The sequence below is a fragment of the Salvelinus sp. IW2-2015 genome, linkage group LG1 (assembly GCF_002910315.2).
Source record: "Salvelinus sp. IW2-2015 linkage group LG1, ASM291031v2, whole genome shotgun sequence".
NCBI classification, from domain to species: domain Eukaryota; kingdom Metazoa; phylum Chordata; class Actinopteri; order Salmoniformes; family Salmonidae; genus Salvelinus; species Salvelinus sp. IW2-2015.
In genome coordinates, this window is record NC_036838.1 from 26,144,832 (window position 1) to 26,159,819 (window position 14,988).

Below are 14,988 nucleotides of genomic sequence, written 5' to 3' on the forward strand. Positions count from 1 at the left end.
CAATCATATCACTTCTTGCTACCAATAAATGACTAAGAATTCTCCTCGCCAACGAATCAGAGACAGCTGTTGTGTAATCGGTMTGGCATCAGACWTTTAATCTAACTTTTCAGGCTTCACGTCGCTGTTCAGGCGATGCTTTGACATTTACTAGTTCCTGATTCATTTCCTGCGCTGGGCAAAGAAGGCAGAGTTTGCATGTGTTAAAAACTTTGCAGACAGCAAAACGCTTAGTCAGAGTATGCTGTGCACATGCTATCCTTCAACCAAGATATCAACTTAGTGATTGTATTCAAGGTACTTATAAGGACTGATACACTGTGTTAAATGTGATAAGGTATATATCAGAGCACTTAACTCCTTTTGAACAATTCATGGTATAGCTACAGAAACACCAGTACAAACAAGTTAACCTGATTTTGACTGTAATGAAAAAAAAATATATATATATTTTCTGACAATTGTTTTTTTTGACATTGTGGATAAATCATAACTATTAGTAATAATAACAGATTCCAATACACTAAAACATATATGGTAAAATGCTGACAAGTACACTTGATTTCTTAATATTTACTTGTTATATGGCTGCATTGTAATACATTATTACTATTATCAATTATGCTACGCCAAGTACCAAAACTTTTGCTAGGCAGACCATGAGGTTATACARGTCTGTCTCAAGCCTGATGTTCAATTTGAAATAGACCCCTTGYCCCTTACCCTCTAGTTGTCATGCCCTGACCTTAGAGAGCCTTTTTATTTCTCTATTTGGTTAGATCAGGGTGTGATTTGGGTGGGCATTCTAGTTTTTCTATTTCTTTGTTGGCCGGGTATGGTTCCCAATCAGAGGCAGCTGTCTATTGTTGTCTCTTATTGGGGATGATACTTAGACAGCCTTTTTTCCACTTTTAGTTTGTGGGATCTTGACTATGTTTGTGTGTAGTTGCTTTCTGCACTGCATGTAGCTTTACGTTCGTTTTAGTATTTTGTTGTTTTTTCGGTGTMATTTAAAATAAAGGAAAAGTGTACGCCTACAACGCKGCACCTTGGTCCAATCCATCTTTCAACAAACGTGACACTAGTCACACCTTTTATCCCTATCCCCTAGGCACTTCCCCCCAACCTTCMGCCCACTGCTAGTACAACTGAAACATAAGATAGATAAATTAATTATGGGGACATCTCWACCTTGAGCTTGACTTGGTAGAATGGTCACCATATTCTTTACATCTATCCCATTTCTAGGTCAATCTCAAATCAAGTTATAATGTATTGGTCACATACACATGGTTAGCAGATRTTATTGTTAGTGTAGCAAAATGCTTGTGCTTCTATTTCTGACAGTGCAGCAATATCTAACAAGTTATCTAACAATTCCACAACAACTACCTAATACACACATCTAAGTAAAGGATTGGAATAAGAATATATACATATACAAATATATAGAGGAACAATAGGCAATCTCCACAAGTATATAGKGGGTTTGGTGGTAGGAGAAAGGTGCTAGCTAGGGTGCAGGGGCTAGTTGTAGGGGCTATACTGAAGAGGCTAAGGGGTGACTAATGCACCCATCTCTATGGTTGTCAGTTTCACCAAATGATTACAACCAAAAACAGACTTGCTTTCTTAAACGTCAGCTTATCATGTCTTAAAACAAGGACATATGAAGTTTATCAGTGTGTTTGTTAAGGCAGTGGAAACCCTTGTTCAAACAAGTGACTGWGGCTGATTGAGTTTTGCTGCGGAATGGGAAAGTCATAGAGATTTGAGTGAGATAGGATTGGTCGTTGAGAGTATAAAAGGGTCCAGCAACTCATGGAGCAATGTACAGAGCAACCATGGGCAAACTACTCATCTGCGTTGGTAAGTGGAATTTATTTTGGCATACTTAGCCTATAACTGTACAATTGCTCTATCTTTCTTTCAAACCTTTCATTTACATTTTCATTGTAATGACAATTATCAACATTTAAACATAAAAGGGTCCCTATGTAGAGAGTTGGCCACTGACGAATGTCCTCTAGCTATGCATTTTGTCAATGCTACTGTGTTCAATGTCTGTTTCTAAGGACTGAGGTTGCCAGCCCCATGACCAACCTATATTCATGTCTGAGGGGAAGAACTGCACTTTAAATCATTATCAATACAGTTCTGAATTATGTTGACTTTTTAAAAAGTTTAATTTAAGATAAAATCTCTCCCTTTTTCTTTCTCCTTTCATTATTTCTGTCTGTCTCGCTTTCTCTCTCATTATTCTCCTCTTCCTCCCTCTCTAGGACTGGCTCTCCTGCTGCATGTGCAGCTAGGTAAGTTTTAAGTACATTTMATTTACATGTAGCCAGCATCTAGGTACGTTTTAAGTACATTTCATTTACATGTAGCCAGCATCTAGGTAAGTAGCCAATCAGAGAACWATAACWYRAYTTACAGAGCATGACAACCCTGACTCTAAAACTGYCTAACTCCAAACTCTAACCTTACTACTACCCTTCCATAGGATCCTCCTACATCCTCTCCTGTTATTTCACTAACTGGGGCCAGTACCGGCCAGGAGCAGGCAAGTATTTCCCCGCCAACGTGGACCCCTGTCTCTGTGACCATCTGATCTATGCCTTTGCCGGCATGGCCAACAACGAGATCAAGACCTACGAATGGGACGATGAGAAACTCTACGGACAGTTCCAGGCTCTCAAGAACCAGTGAGAGAGACACACACATGCACAAACACACACACACAAACACACACTCAAGCAGGCATGCACACACATAGACAAATGCAGGCAAACACTTTCTCATTCAGGCATGTACATACCACAGGAGGTTGGTGGCACCTTCATTTTGAAGGATGGGCTCGTGGTAAGGGCTGGAACGGAATTAGTGGAATGGTATCAAATATGTGAAACRCATTGTTTCCATGTGTTTGATGCCATTCCATTTGCTCCATCCCAGACATTATTATGAGCTGTCCTCCCCTCAGCAGCCTCCCGTGGTACACACACATGCACACCTAAGCCAKGACTAACCCTAAGTCTTGTATTTGGTAACAGGAACAGCAACCTGAAGACTCTGCTGGCCATTGGAGGATGGAATTTTGGCACTCAGCCGTAAGTGGAGATGCATATAAACATGCAAGTGCACACACACATTTACACACACACCCTGTGTCTGAGCTGTGTGTGTGTACCCAGGTTCACAGCAATGGTGTCCAGTGCAGCCAACCGCCAGACGTTCATCAGCAGCGTTATCAAGTTCCTGAGGCAGTACCAGTTTGACGGCCTGGACATTGACTGGGAGTATCCCGGATCCAGAGGCTCCCCACCCGCAGACAAGGCCAGATTCACCACCTTGCTGCAGGTTAGACTCAAACACCCATACACGTACACACGTACACACACACACACACACATACACACACACACACACACACATGAATGAACACACATGAATAAACACACACACACGCAGATTAACAATCACTCGTACAGACACACACACACACACGCACAAAATAGCTCATGCACACACAAACAAGAATGAACACTTGAACACCCAAATGAACACACACACCTCTCTGTGCACTGTCTCCCTCTAGGAGCTGATGGCTGCCTTTGAGACTGAAGGAAAGAACACCAACCGTCCTCGTCTGATGCTGACTGCAGCTGTTTCTGCCGGAAAGGGAACCATCGACACCGGATACCAGATCGCCGAGATTGGATTGTCAGTACATACACACTGGGTCTCATTCATATATTAGTTCTTGCATGATCTAACATGCATGATCTATCAAATACTTCTTGGTATATTGGAAACTCTCTTTCTCCCTCTGTTTCTCTCCCTCTCTCTCTCTCTCGCTCTCAGGGTGTTGGACTATCTGCATGTGATGACCTATGACTTTCATGGATCTTGGGAACACAACACTGGAGAAAACAGCCCTCTCTACAGAGGACCAACTGATCAGGGAGACTACATCTACTTCGATGTGGTGAGTCTCTCTCTCCGTGCCCATCTCTTCCTCTCTCCCTTCCTCGGCTCATCTATCTCTTCCTGCCTATTTAGTTTTGAGCTGAGAGTGAGTAGCACATTTCTTAATAATTCTTCTCTCTCCAGTGTTCTCACTACCACATACTGTGTGTGTTCTCAGGACTATGCTATGAAGTACTGGAAGAGCAATGGTGCCCCCGCTGAGAAGCTCCTGGTTGGATTCCCCACCTACGGCCACACCTTCAAGCTGGCCAGTGGCTCTAACACTGGAGTGGGCGCTCCCGCCAMTGGCCCCGGCCCCGCCGGACCATTCACCAGACAGTCTGGCTTCCTGGCYTACTACGAGGTAATTGACACAGGATTAAGATAGGTCTGAAATGACACCCTCTTCCAATTCCTACATAGTGCACTACCTGTGTGCTCTTGTCATAGGTAGTGTCCTGGGGAACAGTGTGTCATTTTGGACGCAAACCCAGTGTATGTTTTTGAGTGATTACATCTGCAACTTCCAACCCTAACGTAATTGTGTGTGTGTGTGTGTGTCATTAGATCTGCACCTTACTGAAGCAGGGAGCTACCCAGGCCTGGGACTCTGCCCAGATGGTGCCCTACGCCTACACCCAGCAGAACATCTGGGTTGGATATGACAACGTCAAGAGTTTCCAGGACAAGGTCTGTGTTTGTGTGGGTGTTTGTCTGTTGTGGGAAAGATATAACTAGGGGGTAATGGCGTAGCATCCTACTCTGTTACAATAAGCCTAATAATATATGGAATTAAACAGTAGCTTTTATCTTCGTGATTTATAGTAGTGAGTGCATACATTTTGTTATTGGTGACCCCAGCGAGAATCGAATCCACCATCCTGACATTGCAAGATCTATTCCCTACCAACTGAGCAACATAGGGCAAATGATGAAGTTCTACCACCTATACATATTTATCCAATTTCACCCCGTTAAGTAAACCCTCCTCTCCCCTCTATTTCTCCCCTACAGATCGAGTGGCTGAAGAACACTGGCTTCGGCGGAGCCATGGTGTGGAGTCTGGATCTGGATGACTTCTCTGGAACCTTCTGTGGACAGGGCAGATACCCACTGATCAACACCCTCAAGTCTGGACTGGGAACCGGAGCCGGTGAGAGACACAGACACAAACGCAAGCCTGCATGCACACACAAACATTCAACAACAACCCTCTCTATCACTCTCTCAAATAGTAGTAGAAATGTAGTTGAAATTATCTCAACCCCCCTTCTATCCCCCCAACTCCTATGTCCTCCATCTCTCCCAGGTTGTGCCGCCCGTAAAGACCCCATCGCCCCAGTGACCCCTACCCAGCACCCACTTAACCCCCCACAGCCCGGAGGTCAAGGTGGCAGCAGCAGCGGTGGCAGCAGCGGCGGTGGCAGTAGTAGCAGCGGATCTGGCTTCTGCGCCGGGAAGGCTGACGGAATATACCCTGACCCCACCAATACCAACCACTTCTACAATTGTAGCCAGGGCAAGACCTACGACCAGCAGTGTGCTGCCGGCCTGGTGTTCGACGCCAGCTGCAAGTGCTGCAACTGGGCCTAAGAAACCATAGTTCCCCTTATTAATGAAGGAGCTGGGTCTAAAGGTTATGTGGTTGTTAGGGCCACTGTTGTCATGTCCTATTCTAACATCAGCTCCATGTAACCTGTCAAAACCACTCTAATAAACTCCCAACATATGAATGCATCCTGCTGTCTCAGGAATTTTATTTATTCCGCTCTGTGTGGGTTTGAGGTCAACTTCATTGCACTTTGAGCAGAATCACCTTGTATCCCACATAGCTAGTCATTATCTGAACAAGATTAGCAATTCTGCTCCTCGCCGTTCTCAAACAGTTTCGTTTTTATACAATTCATTCCACCACAGAGAATCGCAGTAAAAGATAAGTCCTTTACTGCAGTCAAACTTTACCAGGCTGACAGACACGGTATAAAGCATGCAGAGCTTAGCCTGACTCTTCATTAACATGACATAATGATAGGCTCACCATTTGTCTTTTTAACTACCATTTAATCTAATATCAAAAATACAAGACACACATTTCAAAACTGTTCTTTTTGAAATGCTGAAAAGAACGAATATATAGTAAATATTATTTTCTTTACAGAATTTGAATATAACTTGACATGCACATTGTTTAATTTCAAATCAAATCAAACTCTTTGTCACATGCGCCAAATACAATAGGTGTAGACCTTACAGTGAAATGCTTACTTACAAGCCCTTAACCAACAATGCAGTTCAAGAAAGAGTTAAGAAAATATTTATAAAGTAAAAAGTAACACAATAAAATAATAACGAGGCTATATAAAGGGGGTACCACTACCGAGTCAATTTGCAGGGGTACTGGTTAGTCAAGATAATTTGCTCATGTAGGTAGGGGTAAAGGGGGGGTCAATGTAAATAGTCCGTGGTGGCCATTTGATTAATTGTTCAGCAGTCTTATGGCTTGGGGGTAGAAGCTGTTAAAGAGCCTTTTGGACCTAGACTTGGCGCTCCGGTACCGCTTGCCATGCGGTAGCAGAGAGAACAGTCTATGACTAGGGTGGCTGGAGTCTTTGACATTTTTTGGGGCTTTTCTCTGACACCGCCTAGAATACAGGTCCTGGATGGCAGAAAGCTTGACCCCAGTGATGTACTGGGACGTACGCACTACCCTCAGTAGCGCGTTACGGTCAAATGCCAAGCAGTTGCCATACCACACAGTGATGCAACCGGTCAAGATGCTCTCGATGGTGCAGCTGTATAACTTTTTGAGGATCTGGGGACCTATCCCAAATCTGTTCAGTCTCCTGAGGGGGAAAAGGTGTTGTCGTGTCCTCTTCACGACTGTCTTGGTGTGTTTGGACCATGATAGTTCGTTGGTGATGTGGACACCAAGGAACTTGAAACTCTCAACCCACTCCACTACAGCCCCGTCAATGTTAATGGGGGCCTGTTCGGTCTGCCTTTTCCTGTAGTCCATGATTAGCTCCTTTGTCTTACTCACGTTAAGGGAGAGGTTGTTGTCCTGGCACCACACTGCCAGGTCTCTGACTTCCTCCCTATAGGCTGTCTCATCATTGTCGGTTATCAGGCCTACCACTGTTGTGTCGTCAGCAAACTTAATGATGACATTGGAGTCGTGTTTGGCCACTCAGTCGTAGGTGAACAGGGATTACAGGAGGGAACTAAGCATGCACCCCTGAGGTGCCCAAGTGTTGAGGATCAGCATGGCAGACATGTTGTTGCCTACCCTTACCACCTGGGGGTGGCAAATCAGGAAGTCCAGGATCCAGTTGCAGAGGGAGGTGTATAGTCCCAGGGTCCTTAGCTTAGTGATGAGCTTTGTGGGCACTATGGTGTTGAACGCTGAGCTGTAGTCAATGAACAGCATTCTCACATAGGTGTACCTTTTGTCCAGGAGGGAAAGGGCAGTGTGGAGTGCGATTGATTACGTCATCTGTGGATCTGTTAGGGCGGTATGTGAATTAGAGTGGGTTTAGGCCAGTGATAGATAATTGTATTGTTAACAAATGACAAAAACATCATATGTGTATGATTGAAATTCAGATAATGAGTGGAATATTTTGTTAAAAACTCAGCACAAAAAAAAAGTCCTTTCACTGTCAACTGTGTTTATTTTCAGCAAGCATAACATGTGTAAATATTTGTATGAACATAACAAGATTCAACAACTGAGACATAAACTGAACAAGTTCGACAGACATGGGACTAACAGTGTAACGATCTTCTTCGTCTGATGAACAGGAAGGATCGGACCAAAACACAGCGTGGTAAGTGTTCATGCTTTATTGAAAAAACTGAACACTAAAAACAAAATAACAAAGTGAATAAACGAAAATCGAAACAGTCCTGTAAGGTGCTACAACACAAAACAGAAAACAACTACCCACAAACCACAGGTGGGAAAAGGCTACCTAAGTATGGTTCTCAATCAGAGACAACGATAGACAGCTGCCTCTGATTAAGAACCACACCCAGCCAAACACATAGAAATAGAAAACGTAGAACAAAAACATAGAATGCCCACCCCAACTCACGCCCTGACCAAACCAAAATAGAGACATAAAAAAGGAACTAAGGTCAGGGCGTGACAAACAGAAATGAAATAATGTCCCTGAACAAAGGGGGGGTCAAAATCAAAAGTAACGGTCAGTATCTGGTGTGGCCACCAGCTGCATTAAGTACTGCAGTGCTTTTCCTCCTTATGGACTGCACCAGATTTGCCAGTTCTTGCTGTGAGATGTTACCCCACTCTTCCACCAAGGCACCTGCAAGTTCTCGAACATTTCTGAGGGGAATGGCCCAAGCCCTCACCCTCCGATCCAACAGGTCCCAGACGTGCTCAATGGGATTGAGATCCGGGCTCTTCGCTGGCATGGGATGAAATGGGATTAAATGGATGGCATGCAGCAGCCTTAGGGTTATATATGCCCAGGGGTTGGGTATATAAATGGACTGGCAACCTTAGAGTTAGGGTTAGCCCTGTGGCTGTACGGATAGATTCCCCATAAAGAGTTTAGGTTCAGGTCAAATTGCTCACATACACATGGTTAGCAGATGTTAATAGCCATGAGTCATTACTACCCTGTTTAAATAAACGTGAGACCAATCTCCCCTAAGGTCAATATGATTGATCCAGTGGTATAATGGGCTGGCTGCTCACACAAAATTAAAACACATGGAGAGAAGCAAAAAAACAGTATTACAGCCAGTCCCAATTAAATCTTTACCCCTTCCCATTGGCCCTTACATGCTGACCAGACCCGCGTGCGCCATCGAGCACATGTTGATTTTGTCCCCCTACACCAGACGCGATCAGGACACTCAGGTTGAAATATTAAAACTAACTCTGAACTAACTATATTAATTTGGGGACAGGTCGAAAAGCATTACACATTTATTGCAATTTAGCTAGCTAGCTTGCTGTTGCCAACTACTTTATCCTGGGATATAAACATTGAGTTGTTATTTTCCCTGAAATGCACAAGGTCCTCTACTCCAACAATTAATCCACAGATAAAACGGTAAACTGAGTTTGTGTCTAGTAATCTCTCCTCCTACAGGCTTCTTCTTTGGACTTTATATGGCGGTTGGCATCCAACTTTAAGGTGCATTATCACAACCAACTGGAATGGAGAGTGAACCTCAGTTCGTCTTTCAATCCCTCACGTGGGCATATGGCAAAAACCAATGAGGAGATGGCATGTGGGTATATGCTCCTAAAAACCAATGAGGAGAGGAGGCAGGAGTTGCAGTGCGTCGAGCGTCACAAATAGAACCAAGTTCTATTTTAGCGCCGGGCTACGCAGACGTGCGTGAGCAGTGAGGGTACATTGATTGAATAACATGTACAGTTTACATACACTTAGGCTGGAGTCATTAAAACTCATTTTTTTAACCACTCCAAAAATGTGTTGTTAAACAATAAAAGATAATTTATTAACATTTCTGAAAATGGATGTATAGTGTTTTGGAATGAAACTCTTGAAATGATGGACAGTCAACCGCCACTCATCCATCATTTTGTCCATAAGAGTGTCAAAAGTTAAACTTTTGGCAGATAGATGAATGCGTAGTGCATTGGTCATGCATTTCATCTGCCTTTGTGTGGTCTTAGTCTCTTTACAGTAAGGCTTATGGAGAATAAACTGCATACGTATTCATACATATCATCATCATATTATAATATTTATTGTAAAAAGACACTAACTGTCAAATGGGGACACATACACACAGACAACGTACACACCAGTTGATGCTTGTGGGAGGAGCTATAGGAGGACGGGATCATTGTAATGGCTTGAATGGAATCAATGGCATGGTATCAAACACATCAAACAAACGGAAACCACATGTTTGACTCCATTCCACTGATTCCATTTCAGCCATTACAATGATCCCGTCCTCTTATAGCTCCTCCCACCAGCGTCCTCTGGTACACACATCCTATTAGAAATGTGAGCGTGCACACTCACACACACCAAAAAATGTGGCTTTGAAATCATCACCACAGAAGTTTACAATATTCACGTAGCTTATATAAAGTTATCTTTCCTCCAGAGTTGACTTTGGAGGAAGCACTTTCAACATGCTTTGAATGATCTACGTTTCTAAACCTTAGAGAAAGAAAAATGACCTGATATGGAGATCTATCATAATGTCCTTTTGAATGATAAGAGATAAAACAACAGATAAACTTGGAGCACCTGGGCCTTTGTGCCTTTACAGCCCTTTACTGCCCCTTCTTGGTGAGATTGGGGAATTGAATGTTATGCTAAAATAAGGACTGCTGCACTATGCTCTGATGGTGAGTTGATGCTACCGCCCGGTGGTGAGATTGGTGCATTACACATCAATGGTGTTAGCCAGACGCAGACAGAGGGCCGACTCCGAGGGGATATCCCCGGTGCTGATCTCATTCCCCTCCAGACGCAGTGTCCTCAGCTTGGAGAAGTTCATTACGTCCACGACATCACAGAAACTCCCCAGGGTAAACTCTACAGAGAGAGAGGAGGGAGAGATGGCGAGGAAGGGAGAGAGAGAGGGAAGGGAGGGAGACAAAGGAGTGGGAGACAGAACATTTAAAGGGACGGATGGGAGTGAGAGAGGGGGAGGAGCTATTGTTTACATTCTGGCATTCAAACAAAAAGGAACTTTGTTTGTTTAACTTCAACGTGTTGCTGAAATCACGTCATACGAATCACTCAAAACGTGTCCCACCTGCAGCAGCCACATCACCCCCCACAGCCACATGAAGTGGAACCAGAGTCGCTGACTAACTCCAACAAAAAATTGTCATCATCGACTTCGATTAATAGCCAAGACGGTGTGCATGTGTACGTGCACGTGTGTGTTTACTGCTTGCATGCCTACTTTACACACCTTTGATGTGGTTGGCCTGCAGGTAGAGGTGCTCAAGCGTCTGGCTGACGGGGGGGATCCTCTCCAGCTGGTTGAAGCTGAGGTCCAGCTCCACCAGGCCAGACACGTTGAAGGTGTTGGGGGGGATGCCATTGTCGGTCAGCTGGTTGTGGGCCATGCGGATGTATTGCAGCTGGGAGAACTTACTGAGGAAACCCTCTGGGACAGTACTGATGGCGTTTGACTCCAGGTACAGCTGGTGGAGGCGCTCTGGGAGACTATCTGGTACCTGGACATAGATCGTCAGTCGATCAATTAATCATTTGATGAATTAATCAATCTTGCAAGTCTATTCGATTGCCATCGCTGGCTTCAATCAACAGTCACACACACACACGCACACGCACACGCACACGCACACGCACACACACACACACACACACACACACACACACACACACACACACACACACACACACACACACACACACACACACACACACACACTCTACATTACGATACCTTCTTCAGCTTGTTGCCGCTGGCATCAAGCAGAGTGAGTGAGTTCAAACCCCTCAGAGACGTGCCCATCTCTGTCAGAGCGTTATCATGGAGATACAGGATGGTCAGGTTGTCCATGCCATCAAGGGCCGCTGGTGTTATCTAGGCACTCACAAAAATACAAACTTTATTAACTTTATTTAAAACATCTAGGCAACAACAACAACAAAACAAGCTGTATTTAAATGATTGATAAAAACAGTAAGAAGCCCTGGTGCCGTCATACTTGAAACAAGGATGAGAGTTGTCTTTCCAGGAGTGTGTTTTTTTACATAGACTTGGACACTTGATTGAAAAACCACTGGATCCACTTTACAATCAACAGAAAAACATCTGAAGACAGATGAAGATGAATGAAAGTGTTTGAAGGGCCAGTAGTGGTGAGACGTCTGAGTGTTGTTACCTTGTTGATGTTGTTGTTGTTGAGTCTGAGGTCCCGTAGTGAGCGTGGCAGGTTGGGGGGAACACGAGTCAGGTTATTATGTTGAAGGTACAGACGCTCCAACCCCTGCAGCTTGGCAAACACCTAGAATATAAGGATATGTTTGTTCACACACAAAAGTGTGTTTGATTCGTCAAGGTCTAGTGCAGTGCAGAGCAGGGTTTCCGGACATACCCCCCCACCCCMCCCCACCCAACCCACACCCACACCCACACCGTTTTTCAAGCTTTGATTGTTTGAATCAGTGGTGTAGTGCTAGGGCAAAAAACTAAACGTGGCAAAAAACAAAACCCTGGTGTACAGTACTGTAGTGAATTCTAGTGACTTTTTATGAAGTGCCGTGTCATGTCGTGTTGGGTAGAGTAACCTACCCTCTTGCCGATTTTGTCCGTAGACAGCGCGTTGTGATGCATCATGACCCAGACAAGGTTGGTGGCGTTGGCCAGGGCAGAGTCTGGCATGGCGGAGATCTCATTGTGCTGCAGGTATAGATACTTCATCCTGGAAGGCACATTGGGCATGGCTGTCAAGCCACGCCCGTCACAGTACATAGCGATGGGGAAGGAGGGCGGGCAGTCACACTCCGCAGGACACTCCCCTCCGGTGGTGTCAGCCAATAGGGAGCCCTCGACATAACCACGGCCACGCAGGGCGGACAGCCAGAGGAACGGGTCCTGCCTGCCTGGCGAGGCGAGGGATAGCGGCAGGACGCACGCCAAGAGGAACACACACAATCCACTCATGGTCACGCACGCAGGTCACACACACGCAGAAAAGAGCTGACACACAAGTCTACCTCAGCTTGAAGGAGAGACGGAGAGAAAGAGAGGAGACAGATTAGTTACCCAGAGTTCGGAAATGTGAGTAAAACATACCCGAACAAACTGGGAAAGACTCCAAATATCAGTGGAAAAATCGACCAACCTTGCCCTACTACAAGAAAAGGGTCCCAAATAAATGAGAGCACATTGTAAAGACCCATGGACTCTCCTTTTAGGAGTTTGAATACATACATTTCCATCAAATAGATGTTTCTCTGCCCCCCTTTGTAAAAGCAACACATACTGTATTACTGGAATCTGCACCATAATGTACTACTGGAATCTGCACCATAATGTACTACTGGATTCTGCACTATAAGATACTGTCATTTTTTTTACATAGACTAATGCAACATGACTAGAAACATCAAAACACCATAACCAATCATAACCAACCATAATCAAAGGTATCCCAGCGCAGAGCTCATGTCAAAGAGCAGCTGATCAGCCAAACAACAGTCAATATTGACTCAACACTGGATACACTGCATGTTAAATACTGTATGTTACTGCAGAGGCAGAATTTAGGGTTCTTTCTCCATCAAGTAATGGGTCCAGAGAGGAAAATGTAAAAAAGGGAAGAATATGTCCATGAATGTAGTCTTTGTATAAGTATTCACGCTGGTGCCAAACCAGCACACTCCACAGAGAAATGTCGAACAAGTGTCCTTTAATGCAAAAGAGAGAAAAAAATCCAATAAAAACAAAGGACTTGAGTTTATCTTCTGTTTTCCTCCTTTTCTATAACATTAGGTGGTGATTTAAAATAGACACACAAACTTGCACTGGCACACACACATGCACAGATACACACACACACACAAACACACACACACCCACACCTACCTGATCAGTGAGAACTAGTCCCTCCTCTTGAGAGGCTGTGCAGGACTGAGAGGGACTTTGCCAAACACTTTGTGAAAACCTCTCTCTCTCTCTCCAGGACTTATTTCCCTCCTCCATCCCTCTCTCCACCGATCCTTCCCTCTCGACCCCCCTTCACTCTACACTTTGCTAGCTTCCCCCTCTCTCCCCCTCCCTTTTCTTTCCTACCTCACCCTTTCCTGTTACTGCTCACACAACCCTGCCCCTCTGCTCCCTCCTCTCTTCTCCTATCAACCCCTTCAAACCTGCCCGGCTCTTGTTTTCTCCCCCTCCTTCCATCTCTCTCCTTCCTATACCCTTTGTCAAACCCAGTTGTACCGGGGTCTCCTTCTCCTCCAGGTTGAGTGTGGGAAAGAGAGCGATAGAGTGCTTTGCTGTGGGGTGGCTGTGCCTGCAGTATTGCTCTCATCTGTGGCGCATGTTAAGGCCCTCAGTCCCCTGTCCCCGCTAAGCATCCCTATCTGTACCTGTACTAAACAGTCAGTTCCAAATTGGCCTCCCATCTCTTTTCTCTTCTTATTACAGGCTCATAACAGCTCTAAATGCATTCCCCCTGCCCTTACCCAGGGGCTTACATTAACTTACTTTCGCCAGGGGTGTCCCACCCTCAGCCCTACCTTCCCCTCTCTACAAAGTGTTGATATTGACCCTATAAACCTATCGTAAAGGTTGAAGAACATACCTAGGTTATAATTGACCTGGTAGATGCTGAGGGTTCAACAAATTTACAATGGTAAATCTAAGTGCTGGCGGTAGAGCTATAATTCTAAGGCATCCTGCCACAATGACTACCGCCCTGTAACACTCACATCTGTAACAATGAAGTGCATTGCAATAGAGTTTGGACGATAAACTGAAAATAACTGACACCAACATTGCCTTCCTCTTAGGGAGTGAACATTATTTATAAGGGTTACTTGGTGAAAATTTGACCTCTCTGAAATGAAAATGGATGGCCCTACCTTCAGCAAAATATATTTGACCTAAATCCTCCCTGAATGCTTAGAGAACAAGTGGATAGAGGAGAACACGTCTTCCGTTTACCCTCAATTCTTGGACAGACCAGAGTCTTAGATATGCAGTTTTAGAAACTGTTCTTCGTCCTGTAAGCATTACAATGCAACGCAGGAATTTTGATTGCGCACAGGGCTGCGGGCCAGAAGGTTGTGGGTTCGCAGACTACTGTGGACAAGAGTAGAGGTAGAAAGATTTCCTTTATAGTAAAAGCATTGCATGAAACAATCATTGTATTTGCTGGTCCGAAAAAAATTGCCTTTTATAAAAATGTCATGCAATTCTACATCATTTTACATATTAGCAGAATATTTTTTAATACCACTCAAATTACCTAAATTACAGGCTAAGAATGGACAGAGAGATAGGCCTACACTA

At 44.5% G+C, this 14,988-nt stretch overlaps 2 protein-coding genes across 3 annotated transcripts; one reads left to right on the forward strand and one right to left on the reverse strand.

The window, feature by feature from the left end:
* Window positions 1-1,795: 1,795 nt before the first annotated feature.
* Window positions 1,796-5,706, forward strand: LOC111963692 (acidic mammalian chitinase). Its single transcript, XM_023987201.2, has 11 exons — window positions 1,796-1,869; window positions 2,283-2,312; window positions 2,504-2,705; window positions 3,054-3,110; window positions 3,195-3,360; window positions 3,599-3,723; window positions 3,865-3,988; window positions 4,148-4,333; window positions 4,537-4,659; window positions 4,984-5,122; window positions 5,279-5,706. The coding sequence occupies exons 1-11, from the start codon at window positions 1,830-1,832 to the stop codon at window positions 5,560-5,562; spliced, it is 1,476 nt and encodes a 491-aa protein (XP_023842969.1). The 5' UTR covers window positions 1,796-1,829; the 3' UTR covers window positions 5,563-5,706.
* Window positions 5,707-9,693: 3,987 nt separating this feature from the next.
* LOC111963704 (fibromodulin) lies at window positions 9,694-13,665 on the reverse strand. 2 transcript variants are annotated; one of them, XM_023987215.2, is made up of 7 exons: window positions 13,558-13,647; window positions 13,108-13,379; window positions 12,262-12,691; window positions 11,852-11,974; window positions 11,410-11,550; window positions 10,909-11,176; window positions 9,694-10,523 (listed from the first exon to the last, which is right to left on the reverse strand). In XM_023987215.2, the coding sequence occupies exons 3-7, from the start codon at window positions 12,631-12,633 to the stop codon at window positions 10,372-10,374; spliced, it is 1,056 nt and encodes a 351-aa protein (XP_023842983.1). In that variant the 5' UTR covers window positions 12,634-12,691; window positions 13,108-13,379; window positions 13,558-13,647; the 3' UTR covers window positions 9,694-10,371. The 2 variants fall into 2 exon arrangements, with proteins under 2 accessions (XP_023842983.1, XP_023842977.1); XM_023987209.2 differs by lacking the exon at window positions 13,108-13,379 and having other exon boundaries at window positions 13,558-13,665.
* Window positions 13,666-14,988: the final 1,323 nt, after the last annotated feature.

Coding starts and splice junctions, on each gene's coding strand:
- LOC111963704 (XM_023987209.2), bottom strand. CDS start 12,633: ATGAGTGGATTGTGTGTGTTCCTCTTGGCGTGCGTCCTGCCGCTATCC. Junction 11,177..11,409: donor GCGGCAACAAGCTGAAGAAG/GTATCGTAATGT, acceptor ATCTATGTCCAG/GTACCAGATAGTCTCCCAGA. Junction 10,524..10,908: donor GCAGGCCAACCACATCAAAG/GTGTGTAAAGTA, acceptor CTCTCTCTGTAG/AGTTTACCCTGGGGAGTTTC.